The sequence below is a fragment of the Leucoraja erinacea genome, chromosome 5, assembly GCF_028641065.1.
Source record: "Leucoraja erinacea ecotype New England chromosome 5, Leri_hhj_1, whole genome shotgun sequence".
In the NCBI taxonomy this organism is placed as follows: Eukaryota; Metazoa; Chordata; class Chondrichthyes; order Rajiformes; family Rajidae; genus Leucoraja; species Leucoraja erinaceus.
The window spans coordinates 23,946,804-23,967,387 of record NC_073381.1 but is presented as its reverse complement, the minus strand read 5'-3'; the positions used below and the strand labels follow the sequence as shown (position 1 = coordinate 23,967,387).

General features: G+C 43.7%; 1 protein-coding gene across 1 annotated transcript in view; it reads right to left on the bottom strand.

Annotated features, from left to right (window-relative positions):
* sntg2 (syntrophin, gamma 2) overlaps nucleotides 1-20,584 on the bottom strand; it is a 218,495-nt gene that overhangs the window by 61,378 nt on the left and 136,533 nt on the right. The window contains exon 10 of the mRNA XM_055634941.1: nucleotides 3,693-3,822. Coding sequence (XP_055490916.1) covers nucleotides 3,693-3,822 — 130 coding nt within the window. The remainder of the gene's footprint in view (nucleotides 1-3,692; nucleotides 3,823-20,584) is intronic.

Genomic DNA, 20,584 nt, shown 5'->3' with positions numbered 1-20,584 from the left:
TTGGCAAATGAAATTCCTCATATGTTGCAAAACATACTTGGCTAATAAAGTATTATTGTATTGTATTGTAAATTAATATTCCGTACAGCAAGCTCTCAGGAATGCAAATACTGTGTGGTTTATTAAAAGTGGCTTTTAATATAAAGGAATGGAAGAGTAAGCTGGTCTTGCTCCAATTGTACAGAGCTATGGTGAGGCCGAAACTAGAGTACTGTGTTCAGATTTGCTCTTTATATCTAAAGAAATGTATATTTGCCTTGATGTTTTTGTAGTTTTGATGCACAATGCTATATCCAGGCACGATTTTGAGAATACTTGGAGTAAGATTGGCCTAGCCTCAATGGAGCTTAGAATGAGGAGAGATTCATTGCATTATATAACGTTCTGGAAGACAAGTGTTGCAAGGTTCTTTGTTGTATTTTTCCACCCTTGGATAAATTAAACCAGAGATAGTCTCTAGATAAAAGGTTGAGGTTTTAAGGAAGATAAGATTAATTTTGTTCAGAAAGTTGCAAAACTTTGGTAGTTTCCACAGAATGCTATGGATGCTCATTGTACATGTTCAATACAAAGATTTATAGATTAATAGTTACAGCGATTATGTGAATCGTAATGAATGGTGAAGCCGAGCCAAAAGAGTAAATGCATCAAGTATTCCCTTTTTTTGCTTTGTGCAGATCTTTTCCACACAAGCTAATGGTTTTAGCTAAAAAATAATGAACAGTGTAGGAAGGATAAATAAAATCTTGCAGGAAATTGTGAAAGCAAAGAACAAATATATAATCATGTGAACTAATAGATTTGATAAAAGGCAAACTGTAAACAGAGGTAAAAAGAGAAAGCGTTAAGTATTGGATGGTCAGATGCTGCAAAAAAATTGAAAATTTTAGTTTTTTCCATTTATCGTCTGCAAGTTGCAGCTCCAAAAAACTTGCTCAATGTTATTTCAGACACGCATCATTTAATTTTTTTTTTAAATTTAATAACCAAAGTTGTTTTTGGAGCAATGTGTCATTATTTGATTTTTAATTTTGGAAATTATAGTTTTCAGAAGGTATAGGAATGTCGATGCATAGAGAGCATTCGATGTGGCCTACATGGATTTTTTCAATGCATTTGCCTTGAGTCCTGATTAGCAGATTCATCAAGAAGGTGAAAGGCAGAATGATCCAAGAGGTGCTGAAAGTTGGATAAGAGATTCATTGGACAAAACACAAAAAACATTGGTGGATCACAGTGGGTTCAGCAGCATCTGTGAAAGGAATGGACCGATAGTGTTTCAGGTCAGGACTTATCTTAGTCAGATGCTGCCTGGCCTGCAGAGTTCTAACATTTTGTGTTTTGCATAGGGTTCCACAATCTGCAGCTTCTTGTGTCTCCATTAAAAATGTACTTATTGTCAGATAAAATAAATGTTGGGTCCGCAAACAAGAATCTCGCTGACAATAGAACCAATGGTACAGTGGTTGATAGTGAGAGAGCGATTTCTAGGACGGTGTAGTTAGATCAAAAAATGGGTGCTTGATCATTGTCAAAGGTCTGCTTCTGTGTTACAAATCACTCTGACACAAGTATGAAAGGTTGCATCGGTGGACACAAATATGTTATTAAGTTCGTAAAAATGCTTTTGGGAGGACACACAGAATACAATATGAATATAAGGATAGAGTGTTGTGGAACATTGTAAACTTATACTGCAAGTTCCCAACCCCTTAAAGAGGCAGGGCTGATAGACAAAGGAATTAAGGCGGCCCATGAATTCTTTGGTTTTATTGTCTAATGTATGGAACATAAGACTAAGGGGAAAAAGAAACACAAAGTGCTGGAGCAACTCAGCGGCACACGGCTACACATTTACATTGACGAGACCAAACGTAGACTAGGCGACCATTTCTCCGAACATTTGCACTCAACTCCTCTTCCCATTCCCCTACTGACTTTTCTGTCCTTGGCCATATTTATTGCCAGAATGAGACCACATTCAAATGGAGAAAAGCACCTCCTGGAGAAAAGCACCTCCATGGGTAGCTTACAACCCAATTCTCTAATTTTAATTAAACCTCCCACCACATTTTTTTCCCCCCTCACCTGTGCTCCAGTCAGGTGGACATCTATTTCTCCCACTATCCCACCTCTCCCTTCTTCATTCCCCCTGTCCTCCTTCACCTATATTCCTCTCTCTGGCTTTACATTTTACTCCTCTTATCTGACACCTTTTACCTCCTTTTCATCTCTTGGCTTTGTCCATCCATCTGCCAATCCACCCCCCCCTCACCTATATTGTTTAGTCATTATATCTTCCCATCACATGCCGGGCTTTAACTGTCCCCACCTCTTTTCCAACTTTATCCCCCCCCCACCACCACAAACAGTCTGAAGGTGTGCCACAACCCAAAACGTTGCCTATCCATGTCCTCCAGAGATGCTACCTGATCCACTGAGTTATTTTAGCACTTTGTTTTTTATTTGTAAACCAGCCTCTACGGTTCATTGCATTTCCGCAAGACTAAGGGAAGTACAGATGTGAGGTGGAACTCTTTCTTGGGAACATGGAGACCGAGGGGTGATTTGATTGGTGCATAAAAGTAAGAGACTAGGTTGAGTAAGAAAAATAATTATTTTACTCTGGGGAGGAGTTGGTAATGAGGGGATCGTATAGTTAAACTTTTGGTAGAAGGATTAGATATTGGTTCATATTATAATTGGTGGGGGCCTGGAACTTGTAACCTGAGTGAAATGGGGCACAGCAACACCCACATAAATATAACTGGTTGATTGTTTGCAGATTTGAAATGCAGGGATGGAGGACAGGGAAGTAGGCTCTGTTTTTGATCAGCATGGACACATTGGGCATAAGGACTTGGTCCTTGCCAGTATGTATCTATGACGTCCCTTCCCACCCAAGCCACTCCCTCCCAGGTGCTTTCTCATGCAACCGCAGGAGATGTAACACCTGTCCCTTTACCTCCCCCCTCGACTCCATCCAAGGATCCCAACAGTCTTTTCAGGTGAGGCAGAGGTTCACTTGCACCTCCTCCAACCTCATCTACTGTATCCGCTGTTCCACGTGTCAACTTCTGCACATTGGAGAGACTGAGCGCAGGCTCGGCGATCTTTTCGCTGAACTCTCAGTCCGCCTTAACCTACCTGATCTCCCAGTTGCTCAGCACTTTAAACCCCCCTCCAATTCCCAATCTGACCTTTCTGTCCTGGGCCTCCCCCATTGTCAGAGTGAGACCCAGCGCAAATTGGAGGAACAGCACCGCATATTTTGCATGGGTACCTTACACCTCAGCGGTATGAACATTGAATTCTCTAACTTCAAATAACCCTTGCTTTCCCTCCCTCTCCAACCCCTCCCCCTTCCCAGTTCTCCAACCAGTCTTACTGTACCTGACTACATTCTATCTCTGTCCCACCCACTCTGCTAACATCAGTCTGAAGAAGGGTCTTGATCCGAAACATCACCCATTCCTTCTCTCCAGAGATGCTGCCTGTCCCGCTGAGTTACTCCAGCATTTTGTGTCTACCTATGACTTTATATGGATCTATGCCAGAAATCTGGAAAGCTTCAAGACAAGTTTATTATGGTCAAACAGATAAGATACCTTTAATGTATTAAATACCCCAGGTCACAAATTCATATTGTTACTTTATTGAGAAAAATGTGCTGTTTATAATGAAAGGCTTACGTTTTGCAGGGTCAAATCATTGATGTTTGTTGATATTGCCCGCAGCCAGTCAGCACTCTCTTGGGAAGTGTAGAACTGGAAGATCCCAGAGCTGACTCCATCCAGCGCCACAACTTCAAAAGTGTTGGGCCTAAAGCAGGAGGAGAAAAATCTCTGAGATGCTCATCAATGCAATCTGATATGTAAGGCAGCATCTTGCTAACCCTCATTCTCCCTCAGAATCCTGCATCTTTAAGATCATAACAATATATTTACAAAGGAGCGGGAAACTTAATCAGAATATTAAAATTATTTTAAATCAAATATCTCAGCACACTATTCTCAAAATAGCTTATAGGCTACGACAAACAATATCAATGTAGTCAAGTCAAGTCAAGGAAACACAATTTGCTTACAACAACAAACAATTAAATGAAAGGACAAATAACAGTTAAGGTGTTTCTTGATTAGTAAGGGTGTGAAGGGTTATGGGGAGAATGCAGGAGAATGGGGTTGAGAGGGAACGATAAATCAGCCATGATTGAATGGCAGAGTAGACTCAATGGACAGAATAGGGCCTGTCTCACTTTCACAACCTAATTCACGACCTTTTTTACTCATGGACCTTTTTCATCAGGCTAGAAAAACGCCCCGACCCACTTGATGCCACGAGTACCTACGACTAGCATCACGACCTACCTACGACCTCGTGACGACCATGCTGCGAGTATGAGTCAAGGGCAAACTCGGCAGAGGTCGTGAATTAGATTGTGAAAGTGGGACAGGCTCTTAATTCTGCTCCTATGACTTATGACCTTATGAAAGTGGTGACAACAGGATGAATCCAGTATTTTGTGGTCACCTTCCAATTATATGCTCTACCTTACATGTGGCCTCGATATAGTTTTTAGAACGGTTGGTGGAAAACATTGGTTGATTTTTTTCTTCTGAACCGTCCACCCTATTTCTACTACAAAATAATCATGGTAGAGTGCAGAGTTTACTTACCCAATGAATAATAAAATTAGTCTTTAAAACTAAATTGAAATAATAACGCCTAAAGTTCATTGTAAAGCATGAGCAAATTAATAAAGCAGATTTTGCATATGCTTCTCAGCAATAACTATGGAACACAAAGCAAAATAAATTTAGCAGAGGTAATGATGGACAGATAAAACAACTTGAAACCAAAAATAAAACAAAAGTAACCGCTACTTGTTTATCAAATTTGTTGTTCAATGATTGAGTACTTATAAATAATGAAAAATTGGAAATAAATAATTTGTACTTTTATACTTAAGATATATTTTTCATAATCATAACAACATATTCAAAATCGTAACAAATTGAACTGCAGTCATTTCTGAGCAGCATTCATTTAGCACATTATCTTTCCCCCACCACTATCTATCACCTCCTTACCCCCAACAGACGCTGGGCAATCTATGTACATGCTACAGGTTAAAAAAATAAATGCACACTGGGGATCTCCCCTGCCCCTCTTTGATCAATGGGACTTTGTATTCTTCTGAACCAGCAGATGGAGCATCCAACAATGCAGCATCCCTTTAGGAATGCATTGAAAGATCAGGTAAGATAACATAAAGACCGGCACCAAGGCTGACACTGCAAATTAGGATTGAATGAAGATATCTTAGATACTCCCAAATAGATAAGACACTGTGGTGGCGCAATCTTTCAGTGCAGATGGAACATCAGAATAAAAAACTGAAAACATTTACTGGTGCCAAACCTCTGATGTGGATAATGGACCAATTCAGGATTACAAACAAGCTTTTTTTTTTGAATTTCCTTTATTGTCATTCAGACCTTACGGTCTGAACAAAATTTTGTGCCTGCAGTCATACATACAACGATACAATAATAACAACAATAAACACAAATTAACTTCCACCACAGTGAGTCCTCCAAACACCTCCTCACTGTGGTGGAGGCAAAAATCTTAGGGTTGTAGTCTCTCCCTCTGCTCCCTCTGCGCTGAGGCGATTCCCCACCGGGCGATGGTATAAACAGTCCCGCAGCTCACCGAACCCCGGGAACGGGCCGGTTCAAACACTGCGGCCCGGGGTGGTCGAAGCCGCCGCACCTCCAGTCCAGCACACGCAGCCGCCGGCCCGCGGCTGAACCCAGGACTCTGGACACCGCCGCCAGAACGTCGTCCCAGCCACCGGACCGGATCGCCCTCACGTGAGTGCCGTTTCTCCCTCGGGCTGGGCCACTCCAGCGGGAGTGCCGTTTCTCCCTCGGGCTGGGCCACTCCAGCGGGAGTGCCGTTTCTCCCTCGGGCTGGGCCACTCCAGCGGGAGTGCTGTTCCTCCCTCGGGCTGGGCCACTCCGACGGGAGTGCCGTTCCTCCCTCGGGCTGGGCCACTCCAGCCCCTCACCATGCCGCTCTCACGGGAGCACCGTTCCATCCCGGGCTGGGCCGGGAGCGAGCCCAGGACGAGTCCTGTCAGCTGCCTCCAGAGTCCCGAAGTCGCCGGCTCCGCTAGGCCTCAGCGTAGACGGAGGCAAAGAAGGGGGATACGACAAAAAGGTCGTATTCCCCCGAAGGGAGTGACAGCAGCCCCCGTTTCACCCCCCACCCCCCTCCCCACATAAACACAGCCTAAAAACCAAAAACATAACTACACAAAACGAAAAAAAACAACACAAAAAAGTAAAAGACAAACGGACTGCAGGCGAGCCGCAGCCGTTCCCAGCGCCGCCACTTCCGAAGCTTGTATGTTTTCCTATAATAAGATCAAAGGCTTTTGACAAGGTCCCATATAAGAGATTACTATACAAACTTAAAGCACACGGTATTGGGGGTTCAGCATTGATGTGGATAGAGAACTGGCTGGCAGAAAGGAAGCAAAGAGTAAACGGGTCCTTTTCACAAGAAAAGTAAACGGGTCCTTTTCACAATGGCAGGGAGTGACTAGTGGGGTACCGCAAGGCTCAGTGCTGGGACCCCAGCTATTTACAATATATATTAATGATTTGGACGAGGGAATTGAATGCAACATCTCCAAGTTTGCGGATGACACGAAGCTGGAGGGCAGTGTTAGCTGTGAGGACGATGATAGGAGGCTGAAAGGTGACGGATAGGCTGGGTGAGTGGGCAAATGCATGGCAGATGCAGTATAACGGATAAATGGGAGGTTATCCACTTTGGTGGCAAAAACAGGAAAGTAGACTATTATTAGGAAAAGGGGAGATGCAACAAAACCTGGATGTCATGGTACACCAGTCATTGAAAGTAGGCATGCAGGTGCAGCAGGCAGTGAAGAAAGCAAATGGTATGTTAGCATTCATAGCAAAAGGATTTGAGTATAGGAGCAGGGAGGTTCTACTGCAGTTGTACAGGATCTTGGTGAGACCACACTTGTAGTATTGCGTACAGTTTTGGTCTCCTAATCTGAGGAAATACATTCTTGCCGTAGAGGGAGTACAGAGAAGGTTCACCAGACTGATTCCTGGGATGTCAGGACTTTCATATGAAGAAAGACTGGATAGACTTGGCTTGTACTCGCTAGAATTTAGAAGATTGATGGGGGATCTTATAGAAACTTACAAAATTCTTAAGGGGTTGAACAGGCTAGATGCAGGAAGATTGTTCCCAATGTTGGAGAAGTCCAGAACAAGGGGTCACAGTTTAAGGATAAGGGGGAAATCTTTTAGGTCCGAAATGAGAAAAACATTTTTCACACAGAGAGTGGTGAATCTCTGGAATTCTCTGCCACAGAAGGTAGTTGAGACCAGTTCATTGGCTATATTTAAGAGGGAGTTAGATGTGGCCCTTGTGGCTAAAGGGATTAGGGGGTATGGAGAGAAGGCAGGTACAGGATACTGAGTTCGATGATCAGCCATGATCATATTGAATGGCGGGGCAGGCTCGAAGGACCGAATGGCCTACTCCTGCACCTATTTTCTATGTTTCTATAACTCTAAAAATAATACATTTACAGAATCCAAACTAATCACCAACTACATCAAATGTCAATGCAGCTAAACAACATCTCTTTCTAGTTTTGTTCGCTGTAAGTGAAGATCAGATATTTCAGCAGCAGTACATTCTGGACCATGCAATGTGCTTTCCATTACTTCAGCTCATTCTTCTGTGTGATTTCATTTCATATCCCAAAAATATAAAATAGGTGAAGAACCCCTAACAGGTTAGGGGAGGTATGATGGCGCAGTGGTAGAGTTGCTAACTTGCAGCACCAGAGACCAGGGTTTGATCCTGACTGTGGGTGCTTTCTGTATGGAGTTTGTACATTCTCCCCGTGTCTGTGTAGGTTTTCTCCAGGTGCTCCAGTTTCCTTCCACATCCAAAGACGTGTAGGCTTGTAGGTTAATTGGCTTCAATAAAAATTGTAAATTGCCCCCAGTGTGTAGCATAGAGCTAGTGTAAGCAGTTATCACAGGTTGGCGTGGATTCATAGAAACATAGAAACATAGACTCCCTGTACACACATGACTGTGTGGCTAGGTTCAGCTCCAACTCAATAATTACGTTTGCTGATGACACTGTGGTGGTGGGCCTGATCTCAGACAACGGCGAGAAGGCCTACCGGGAAGAGGTGGCTGATCTAGTACTCTGGTGCCAGGATAACAGCCTCCTCTTGAACATCAAAAAAACGAAGCAACTGATCATGGACTTTAGGAGGGCACATCATCCGAGGACGTACACACCATTGAGGATAAATGGGGATCCTGTGGATAGGGTGAACTGTTTTAAATATCTGGGAGTCCACATCTCCGAAGATATGACATGGGCATCACACGCCTTAGCACTCGTGAGTAAGGCAAGGCAGTGCCTTTACCACCTCAGGCAATTGAGGAAATTCAGAGTGTTTCCGAGGATCCTCCAGTGCTTCTACGCAGCGGCGGTGGAAAGCATCTTGTCCGGGAACATTACCATCTGGTTTGGGAATTGCTCTGCCAAGGACAAGAAGGCTCTGCAGAGAGTAGTTCGTTCGGCCGAACGCACTATGGGAACTTCACTTGCCCCCCTGCAGGAACTATACATCAGGAGGTGCAACTCCAGAGCCAACAATATCATGAGAGACCCCTTCCAGCCCTGCAATGGACTGTTCCAGCTGCTACGGTCAGGCAAACGCCTCCGTTGCCATGCAGTGAGAACAGAGAGGTTGAGAAGGAGTTTCTTCCCAGAGGCCATTCGGACTGTAAACGCCTATCTCACCAGGGACTAACTCTACTGAACATTTTTCCTTCCATTATTTATTATGTAAAAGAATATGTGTGTTATGATTGTGTTTATAATTTGTTTGGTTGTTTGTCTTTTTGCACAAAAGTCCGCGAGCATTGCCACTTTCATTTCACTGCACATCTCGTATGTGTATGTGACAAATAAACTTGACTTGACTTGACATGAAAATAGGTTTTCTAATCGGCCACCATTCAGATAATAATCTACTTTCTTGTTTTTGCCACCAAAGTGGATAACCTCATATTTATCCACATTATACTGCATCTGCCATGCATTTGCCCACTCACCCAGCCTATCCAAGTCACCTTGCAGCCTCTTAGCATCCTCCTCACAGCTAACACTGCCCCCCAGCATCGTGTCATCCGCAAACTTGGAGATGTTGCATTCAATTCCCTCGTCCAAATCATTAATATATATCGAAAATAGCTGGGGTCCCAGCACTGAGCCTTGCGGTACCCCACTAGTCACTGCCTGCCATTGTGAAAAGGACCCGTTTACTCCTACTCTTTGCTTCCTGTCTGCTAGCCAGTTCTCTATCCACATCAATACTGAACCCCCAATACTGTGTGCTTTATGTTTGTATACTAATCTCTTATGTGGGACCTTGTCGAAAGCCTTCTGAAAGTCCAGATATAACACATCCACTGGTTCTCCCTTATCCACTCTACTAGTTACATCCTCGAAAAATTCTATAAGATTCGTCAGACATGATTTACCCTTCATAAATCCATGCTGACTTTGTCCAATGATTTCACCACTTTCCAAATGTGCTGCTATCCCATCTTTAATAACTGATTCTAGCAGTTTCCCCACTACCGGCGTTAGACTAACTGGTCTGTAATTCCCTGTTTTCTCTCTCCCTCCCTTTTTAAAAAGTGGTGTTACATTAGTTACCCTCCAATCCTCAGGAACTACTCCAAAATCTAAAGAGATTTGAAAAATTATCACTAATGCATCCACTATTTGTGGGACTGCTTCCTTAAGTACTCTGAGATGCAGCCTATCTGGCCCTGGGGATTTATCAGCATTTAATCCATTCAATTTACCTAACACCACTTCCCGGCTAACCTGGATTTCACTCAGTTCCTCCAACTCATTTGACCCACGGTCGCCTGCTATTTCCGGCAGATTATTTATGTCTTCCTTAGTGAAGACAGAACCAAAGTAGTTATTCAATTGGTCTGCCATGTCCTTGTTCCCCATGATCAATTCACCCGTTTCTGACTGCGAGGGACCTACATTTGTTTTAACTAATCTTTTTCTCTTCACATATCTATAAAAACCTTTTATGTTTTTATGTTCCCTGCCAGTTTTCTTTCATAATCTATTTTCCCTTTTCTAATTAAGCCCTTTGTCCTCCTCTGCTGGTCTCTGAATTTCTCCCAGTCCTCTGGTAGGCTGCTTTTTCTGACTAATTTGTACACTTCATCTTTTGTTTTGATGCTATCAAGAGAGTCAAGAGTCAAGAGTCAAGAGTATCCCTGATTTCCCTTGTTATCCACGGATGCACTACCTTCCCTGATTTATTTTTTTGCCAAACTTGGATGAACAATTGTTGTAGTTCATCCATGCAGTCTTTAAATGCCTTCAATTGCATATCCACCGTCAACCCATTGAGAATCAATCGCCAGTCTATCTTGGCGAATTCACGTCTCATACCCTCAAGTTACCTTTCTTTAAGTTCAGAACCCTTGTTTCTGAATTAATTATGTCACCCTCCATCCTAATGAAGAACTCAACCATATTATGGTCACTCTTGCCCAAGGGGCCACGCACAACAAGACTGCTAACTAACCCTTCCTCATTTCTCAATACCCAGTCTAGAATAGCCTGCTTTCTCGTTGGTTCCTCTACATGTAGGTTTAGAAAACTATCCCGCATACATTCCACGAAATCCTCTTCCTCAGCGCCCCTGCCAATTTGATTCACCCAATCTATATGTAGATTGAAGTCACCCATTATAACTGTTTTACCTTTGTTGCACGCATTTCTAATTTCCTGTTTGATGCCATCCCCAACTCCACTACTACTGTTAGGTGGCCTGTACACAACTCCCACTAACGTTTTCTGCCCCTTAGTTTTTCGCAGCTCTACCCATATCGATTCCACATCCTCAAAGCTAATGTCCTTCCTTTCTATTGTGCTAATCTGCTCTTTAACCAGCAACGCTACCCCACCTCCTTTCCCTTTCTGTCTATCCCTCCTGAATATTGAATATCCCTGGATGTTCAGCTCCCAGCCTTGGTCACCCTGGAGCCATGTCTCCATGATCCCAACTATATCATATTCATTAATAGCTATCTGCACATTCAACTCATCCACCTTATTACGAATGCTCCTTCCATTGAGACACAAAGCCTTCAGGCTTGTTTTTACAACTCTTACCCCTTATACTATTATGCTGAAAAGTGTCCCTTTTTGATTTTTGCCCTGGATTTACCGGCCTTCCACTTTTACTTTTCACCTTGCTTCTACCCTCATTTTACACCCCTCTGTCTCTACGCTCACACATTTAAGAAACCCTTTCCCTTTAACGCCATCCTCCATTATCCCATTCGACACCCCACCCCCCTTATTCAGTTTAAAACCACCCGTGTAACAGTGGCAAACCTGCCTGCCAGAATGCTGGTCCCACAGATGCAAATCATCCCTTTTGTACAGTTCCCCCTTACCCCAAAACAGATTCCAGTGATCTAAGAATCTAAATCCCTGCCCCGTGCACCAGTTCCTCAGCCACACGTTCAGGTCCCGTATCTCCCTGTTCCTGCTCTCGCCAGCACGAGGAACTGGAAGCAAACCGGAGATAACAAACCTGGAGGTCCTGCTTTTCAGCATTTTACCGAGCTCTCTAAAGTCACGCTGTAGAATATTCATCCCCTTCTTTCCGACATCGTTTGTGCCGACATGCACGACCACTTCCGGATGTTCACCTTCGCCCTTGAGGATTTTCTGCACTCTGTCCGTGACATCCTGGATCCTGGCACCAGGAAGGCAGCACACCATCCTCGCATCCCGTCTGTTGCCACAGTAACCCCTGTCCATACCTATCACAATGGAGTCTCCCACTACAATGGCCTTGCTGCCTTAGGCCTTTTTGGTTTTGGCTCAACAGCCCTATTCGCACCACAAGCCAGTCCGCCGCTCAATGTAAACACGTCTTCTGTCCCAACAGCTTCTAAGTGGGTGAACCTGTTCACAAGAGGTACAACACCCGGGGACGTTGGCATTCCATGCTTCCCTCCCTTTCTCACTGTCTCCCACCTTCTCTCTTCCAGTACCTTAGGTGTAACAATCGTACTGTAGGACTTGTCGAGGAACGACTCAGTTTCTCGGACGAACCGGAGGTCATCCACTTGCTTCTCCAGTTCCCCAACATGGTCCTTCAGGAGCTCTACCTGGATGCACTTCTCACATTTGTAGCAGCCAGAGGCACCAGCGGTGTCCTTGACCTCCCACATACTGCAAGCATCGCACTGAATCAGCTTGCCTGACATCTCCTTCTTTCGTCTCTACCTCTCAAGCGTATAGCGTGGTCTCCTCTCCTCAGCTTCCTCGCCGAAGACTCTCGAGCCAAAGACTCACACTTTATGTGGGCCAAAGGGCCTGTTTTCGCACTGTATCTTTAAACTAAACTAAAGATGGAAGAAATTTGATAAACTTGAATCAATTGCTTTGTTACAAGAAGGAGCAATGTGTTGCCAAGAATTTTAGGAACTGGGACATGAGCATTTATAGGATAATGCGTAACATGAGAAGCAAACTTGCAATTATTGATATTCTGGTGAGTCCATGCTGACCATCGATCACGGTTTCTCACTAGTTTTATTTTATCGCATCCTTCGGTATTTCTGCTTTGCAACGGCCTCTTTGGTGCAGCATCTTCAGATCAATGGCAGCATGGAGAGAGAGGAAAGTGTGGGGAAAAATAGCTCTTCAAGATCTCAGCAGCTTCACATTCAGAAAATTCATCTTTCTGATCCCAAGAAAAACACTTTTTTTTCAGTTTGAACATGCTAACAGAAACAGAGGGAATTAATCCATGAATATCAAGCAAGACATGAAAACTGGAGAAAATAAGAACCACAACAGCAGCAATAAGGATCAAAATCCCAGCAAATGCAATATATGATTTGTACGTTGAGTTGCTTATGATTGGGATTGGTAAATGCCTGCACAGAAACATGAGAGGCTGGATGATTGATCCCTGTATAAAACGTTGTCATGTAGCCGTATTCAGATCATGTTCAGGTTTGGATTATCATGGGCTAGTCTCTGTTATGTTGCTTTAATGTTTAGGCCTGGACTTTATGGGTCTAATGATAACAAAACTGTCAGTATAGATCATCATGACCCCATGAAACTGACAGCAGGGTTGGAATTTACTCCTACTGTAAGTGCAAATCCTGAAGCTGATGTCAGTGATCCAGCCCCCCCACTATATAAGTTTCTCCCCCACAGCCCAGCATATCATTTGAATTCACTTGAATTTAAAAATACACAGACTGTTCTCTGTAAAAAATCTCTGGCAAGTTTTGTGCTCTGTTTTATGGATGTACTGTTTTCTTTATATTATTAGAACATAATGACAAATTAAATAAATCCGAACTAAAAGGGTTAGAAGGTTGCTCATTCCCTTATTCCCACTATCATTTAAAGAGATCATGTCTCTCTTTAAAGAGAGCCAGCAAAGAGGGACAAACATTCTGGCAGGCAGGTTTGTCACTGCTACACGGGTGGTTTTAAACTGAATAAGGGGGGCGGCGTGTCAAGGGAAAGAGAGTAAAGGGATGGTTAATTACCCCAGAATTAACGGGAAAGGGATAGGACAGTATGGCCAAGTGTAACAGGGATCGATGTGAAAGGTGAGATGCGTAAGGAATTAAAAGTATTGTATATGAATGCGCGAAGTATAAGAAGTAAAGTAGATGAGCTTGAGGCTCAGTTAGAGGTTGGCAGATATGACATTGTGGGGATTACTGAGATGTGGCTGCAGGAGGATCGGGCCTGGGAACTTATTATTCAGGGTTATACATCCTATAGAAAGGACAGGCAGGTGGGCAGAGGAGGGGGGGGGTAGCTCTGCTGGTGAGGGATGGAATTCAGTCCCTTGTGAGGGAAGACTTAGGGACTGATGAGGTAGATTCACTGTGGATTGAATTGAGGAATTGTAAAGGCAAGAAGACACTAACTGGTGTTATCTACAGACCCCCAAATAGTAGCCCGGATGTAGGGTGTAAGTTGCAGCAGGAGTTAAAACTGGCATGTAATAAAGGTAATGCCACTATGGTGATGAGAGATTTTAATATGCTGGTAGACTGGGAAAATCAGGTTGGTTCAGGAAAGAGAGTTTGTAGAATGCCTCCGAGATGGATTCTTAAAGCAGCTTGTAATGGAGCCAACCAGAGAAAAGGCAATTCTGGATTTAGTGTTGACCAATGAACCAGGTATGATAAGAGAACTCGAGGTAAAGGAACCACTTGGAGGTAGTGATCATAATATGATTAGTTTCAATCTGCAATTTGAGAAGGAGAAGGTTAAATCGGAAGTGGCAGCGATGCAGTTGAACAAAGGGGATTATGAAGGCATGAGAGGGGAGCTGGCCAAGGTAGACTGGAAAGGGATCCTAGCAGGAATGACGTGGAACAGCAATGGCAGGAATTTCTGGGCATAATCCGGAAGACGCAGGATCATTTCATTCCAAAAAGGAAGAAATATTCTAAGAGGAGTAGGAGGCAACCGTGGCTGACAAGAGAAGTTAGGGATAGAATAAAATTGAAAGAAAAGATGTATAACACAGCAAAGAGTAGCCGGAAGCCAGAGGATTGGGAAACTTTCATAGGGCAACAGATGGAAACGAAATGGGCAATACGGGCTGAAAAGATGAAATACGGAAGAAAATATAACGAATGACAGTAAAAGCTTCTTTAGATATGTTAAGGGAAAAAGAATAGCAAAGTCTAATGTGGGTCCCTTGAAGGCAGACACGGGTGAAATTATTAAGGGCTACGAGGATATGGCAGAAGAGTTGAATAGGTACTTCGGATCTGTCTTCACTAAGGAATATTTTCTATGTTTCTATGTCTGATCTTTGGCATCCACAGCACTTTGCTCAACTAATAACATAAACCCTTGATTGCCTTAAAATATAAAAATCGCTCCAAAATATAAATGATGACAGAACCTTCAATGTTTATGAAGGAACTGCGGATGCTGGAAAATCGAAGGTAGACAAAAATGCTGGAGAAACTCAGCGGATGAGGCAGCATCTATGGAGTGAAGGAAATAGGCGACGTTTTGGAGCTTGGGTCCTTGAAATGCTACACTTGCTACTTTACCTCCCCCCTTGACTCCATTCAGGACTCAGGCAGTCTTTCCATGTGCGGCAGAGGTTCACCTGCACCTCCTCCTACCTCATCTATTGCAGCCATTGCTCTAGGTGTCAGCTGCTCTACATCAGTGAGACCAAACATAGGCTTGGCGATCGCTTCGCCCAACATCTCCGCTCAGTTTGCATTAACCAACCTGATCTCCCGGTGGCTCAGCACCTCAACTCCCCCTCCCATTCCGAATCCAACCTTTCTGTCCTGGGCCTTCTCCATGGCCAGAGAGAGGACCACCGTAAATTGGAGGAGCAGCACCTCATATTTCGCTTGGGCAACCTTTCTGTCCTGGGCCTCCTCTGTGGCCAGAGAGAGGACCACCGTAAATTGGAGGAGCAGCACCTCATATTTCGCTTGGGCAGTTTACACCCCAGCGGTATGAACATTGACTTCTCTAATTTCAGGTAGTCCCTACTTTCTCGAAGGGTCTCAACCCAAAATGTTGCCTATTTCCTTCGTTACATAGATGCTGCCTCACCTGCTAAGTTTCTCCAGCATTTTTACCTACCGCAGAACCTTCAATGGTTTCTTGGGTAGAGAACTCCAAAAATTCCCAACCTACTGAGTGAAGATGTTTCCTCCCATGGCAAGTAAATACTTCCTTTGGTAGAAAACTCAGATTGTTCACCATAATCCAGGTGTAGTCTCTGCAGGCTATAATCTAAATTGACCTGTCAATTTCATTGGTCAAGTCATTTGCAGTGAAGGCCAACGTACCATTTGCCTTACTAATTGCTTGCTGTACCTGCAGGTTAACTATCTGCGATTTAGAGAGGACTAATGATTGGTGTTGCCGCTGCCTATCAAAGTTTATCTGTATTAAATGAAACATTAGTCAGATTCATGACTATTTCAGAAGCACCCCAGAATTACTCCCCTTGCGTTGTTGTCTGTGCATATCTCTGTATCCACCCTTGAGGTTTAGGCCAATTCCTCTCGCGCCATCGGTCACATCATTGGAAAGATGAAGAGCAGTTGTCCTGGCATTTATTCCTGCAAGACCCCACTGATGAATGAGCCCCACACAGTGCCGCAGCCATTAATAATAACCTGTCTACAGGCTAAAAACAGCTCTTAATTCACCTTAGAATCTGCCTGCTAATCCCGCAGGACATCCTATAAATGGCCACCATTTAAAAATTCTGCAAATTCAATTGTATAATTATTATTTATAGCACATTCTACAACTACTTTAATTGTAGTTTCCTTTTGCCTCTGAGGCAGAAGGTCATTGTTTAATACCCCAGCCCAGTTACTGAACAATGTGCAGCTCAGAGACTATTCATTGTCAGAGCCATAGTTCTTCACATACTCTCTAAATGGAAGTCCCCCACGCCCCATCGAGCTTCCCGGTGTAAATGTTAAAAAATATATACAGGATAGCAGTATTCACAAACATTGAACACTGGGCAAATTCCTTTTAGCCTAACTTAGAGATACAGTGTGGAAACAGGCCCTTCGGCCCACTGAGCCCATGCCGACCAGCAATCACCCACACACTAGTTCTATCCTACACATAAGGGACAATTTACAGACGTCACTTAACCTATGAACCTGCACATCTTTGGAATGTGGGAGGAAACTGCAGCACCCGGAGAAAATCCATGCGGTCAAACAGAGAACATGCAAACTCCGTACAGACAGGATCGAACCTGGGTCTCTTGCGTTGTAAGGCAGCAACTCTACCACTGCACCACTCTTCAACAATTTTCTCATGACTCATCCCTTTTTCTGAAGAATCTGAGCAGTAAGTATACCTTACCCAATAGCTGCATTAAGATATCTTTGACAGTGATACAACTAGCTGTACACATAAGGATAGTCACATTTAGGAGTTCATGGCCACATAGCTACAATTAAGATGTCATTAAACTGAAAAAGGTTCATAATAATGATTGCGGGACTGGAGGCTTGAATTAAATGAGATACTGTATATGCTGGACTGGAGTATAGGAGGGTGAGGGGTAACCTTACAGAGGCATGTCAAGTCATGGGGGGCATAAATAAGGTGAATGGTCAGAGTTTTTTTCCCACGATAAGGGAGCTAAACTGGAGATTTAACTGGGCCTGAGGCAGCTTTTTCACAGAGGGTCGAGATGTCAGAGGAAGGGGCAGAGATGAATACAATTACAACATTTGGTAGGTACATGGATAGGAATATATTAGAGGGATATGGTTCAAAAACAAATTGGATTAGCTCAGGTGGGCAACTTGGCATGCGTCAAGTTGGGCTGAATGGCATGGTGCCTTGCTGCACAACTCCATGAAATTCAATTGTGCATGCTTCTCTGCAATGAGACTGAATTGCCAAGTAAGCTATCATTTTAACAACGTTAAATCATTATGTGCATGAATATGGCACAAGCAACGGCTATATGTACACTGCAAAGAAGTTATCTGTGCCAGACAGTAAAGCTCCATAGAGACAATGCCACTCAAATGGGATTTAGAAGTTAATCTTCATGAAGGAGTCTGTGATAGAAGATTTTAAATAGCTCAGCATAAGGAAAGGACTATATTTTTATTGACCTGGTGAAACAGCTTTTCTGTAGACCTGGTGAAACAGCTGAAGTTCCCACAGCACATTGCCACGACCACCCTGAGGCCAGACATCCTCATGGTCTCAGAGATGACCAAAAACATTGTCTTGTTGAAACTGACAGTGCTGTGGGAGGACCATCTGGAGGAGGCACCTGAGAGGAAGAAGGCCAAGTATGAAGAGCTGGTCATAGACTGCTGTAAGCAGGGCTGGAAGGCAAGGTGTATCAAGGCCCATCAAGGTTGGATGCCGTGGTTTTACAGGGCAATTGCTCTACAAAGCCTAGAGTGCACTGGGCATCAACAGAATGGAGAGGAGAAGAGCCATCATGAACACCACAGAGGTCGCGGAGAAGGCCTTGAGATGGCTCTGGATCAGGAGAGGAGGTCCATGGGGAAGAGCGAATGCCACCTGAACGCAAGTCGTGGTCTGACCAACCACGGCTGGGTCGCCAGGGTGAGGGTGTCTGATGTTGAAAGACCCGAAACACCCAATGACCCCAGATTACATCACTGAGGGGCATCAATGGATGTATTTTTTTTATCAACTAATGGGGTTTGATTTGACCAAGTGCTCTGTTCTCCTCCAGCCTTCCACCACAAGCTCTATGCCATCAGTGGAGTTCTAATCTCAATAGTCTATATACTAGGCCAGCAGCAGTTTAAGTTGAACATCACTATCTTAACAGCTCCAGCCACAAAGGTACACAGCATATGCTAATTCACCGTTTGGATGCAAAAAACATTAAAGTCAAGCTGCACAACTGCATAAAAGAGCTCTAAATGTACTACTTTCATTCTCGAAGTCTTACATTGATGTCGTACATGAACAGTCTACTCATGATCTGTCATGCAGTTTAACATGTTTTCAATCAAGCATGAACTTCAACTCATAATCATAGGGGCGGCACGGTGACACAGAGGTAGAGTTGCTGCCCTACAGCGCCAGAGACCCTGGGTTCAATCCTGACTACGGGTGCTGTCTGGACAGAGTATGTATATTCTCCCCATGACTGCGTGCTCCAGTTTCCACCTACATTTCAAAGAGGTACAGGCTTGTAGGTTAATTTGCTTCGGTAAAGATTGTAAGCTCTATGTATATCCAATTTATTTTAAAATAAATTGGATAGGCATATGGATGAGAAGGGAATGGAGGGTTATGGTATGAGTGCAGGCAGGTGGGACTAAGGGGAAAAAAATTTGTTCGGCATGGACTTGTAGGGCCGAGATGGCCTGTTTCCGTGCTGTAATTGTTATATGGTTATATGGTTATATGGTTATAAGCTGTCCCGTGTATGTAGGATAGTGCTAGTGTGCAGGGTAATCGCTGGTTGGAGCCGACTCGGTGGGCCGAAGGACCTGTTTCCATGCTGTATCTCTAAACTAAACTAATCACCCAGTGTATTGTGTATTGATCAAAAGCTCTAACTTTGTTTGGATTAGTTCTTCTTCGTCATGCAAGATCTGCCCAGGTTAGAATAGAGCCAGGTACTTTAGAATTCTGTATATAATTCTGTATATAATTGAACTATGGGTTGCAAAGTTAAAGAATTAATTCCCAACCTATGCTGGAGTAAATCAGTGGGTCAGGCAGCATCTCTGCAGAAAACATATAGGTGATGTTTTGGGTCGAGACCAGTCTGAAGAAGGGTCTCAACCTGAAACGTCAACTACTCCTTTTCTCCAGAGAAGCTGCCTGACCTGCTGAGTTACTCCAGCATTTTGTGTCTATTTTCAGTGTCTGCTTCTGCAGTTCCTTACTATTCAATTCCCAACCTCTACCATGTGGGCGTCTCTACCTCCACCATCGACATTAACATTGCATTCAGCACTAGAGTTCCTGCTTAAGGAAATAACTGTAAAGATAGCAGACTCCCAATGCTGCCTGTTATTCAGTTCCCTCTGCTTGAACTAATTTAAGGCAATGATGGAAACTGGTCATAGGTCAACTGGTCAACTAAGCTGGAAGTTCATCAATGCTGAAACCTGAAATTGTTCGGAAGGTTTAAAATAAAGATTTAAGTTCAAACATTTGGCTCTGACCCATTTTTATCCAAATCAAAGCTGCTTGCTTTATTTAGCTTGGTGAATCTGGATTGGCATTCACTCCTAATTCTATCATTCACAAAGCCGAATGACCTAGAAAACTACAAGGTCTGGATTTGCTCATTAATTAGCTGGGGGAACTGTCATTTTGTCTTTGGACCAGATTCATCTTCATCCAGAAAAAAAACAAGACTTGCAGACAGCAAGGAGAATAGGGTCATCATTCACAATAAATTAGAGCCATCAGTATTTCAATACCTCCATGCTGTACAACTGAAAATCACAGATATCCTTTGATATACAGCTTCATCCAACACGTCGTTCTTTATAAAGGTATTTTAGTTAGCATTAGAAGCTACAAAAATATGAAGTGGAACTCATTTCGCTTTGCAAAGCTCTTTTCTAGAAATAGGAGGGTATCATGGTGGCACAGGGGTAGAGTTGCTGACTTACAGCGCTTGCAACGCCGGAGACCCGGGTTCAATCCTGACTACGGGTGCTGTCTGTACTGAGTTTGTACGTTCTCCCCGTGACCACGTGGGTTTTCTCCTAGATCTCCAGTTTTCTCCCACACTCCAAAGACATACAGGTTTGAAGGTCAATTGGCTTGGTATAAGTGTAAATTGTCTCTAGTGTGTCGGGTAGCATTAATGTGCGGGGATCGCTGGTCGGCGCTGACTCGGTGGGCCGTGGGGCCTGTATCCACGCTGTAT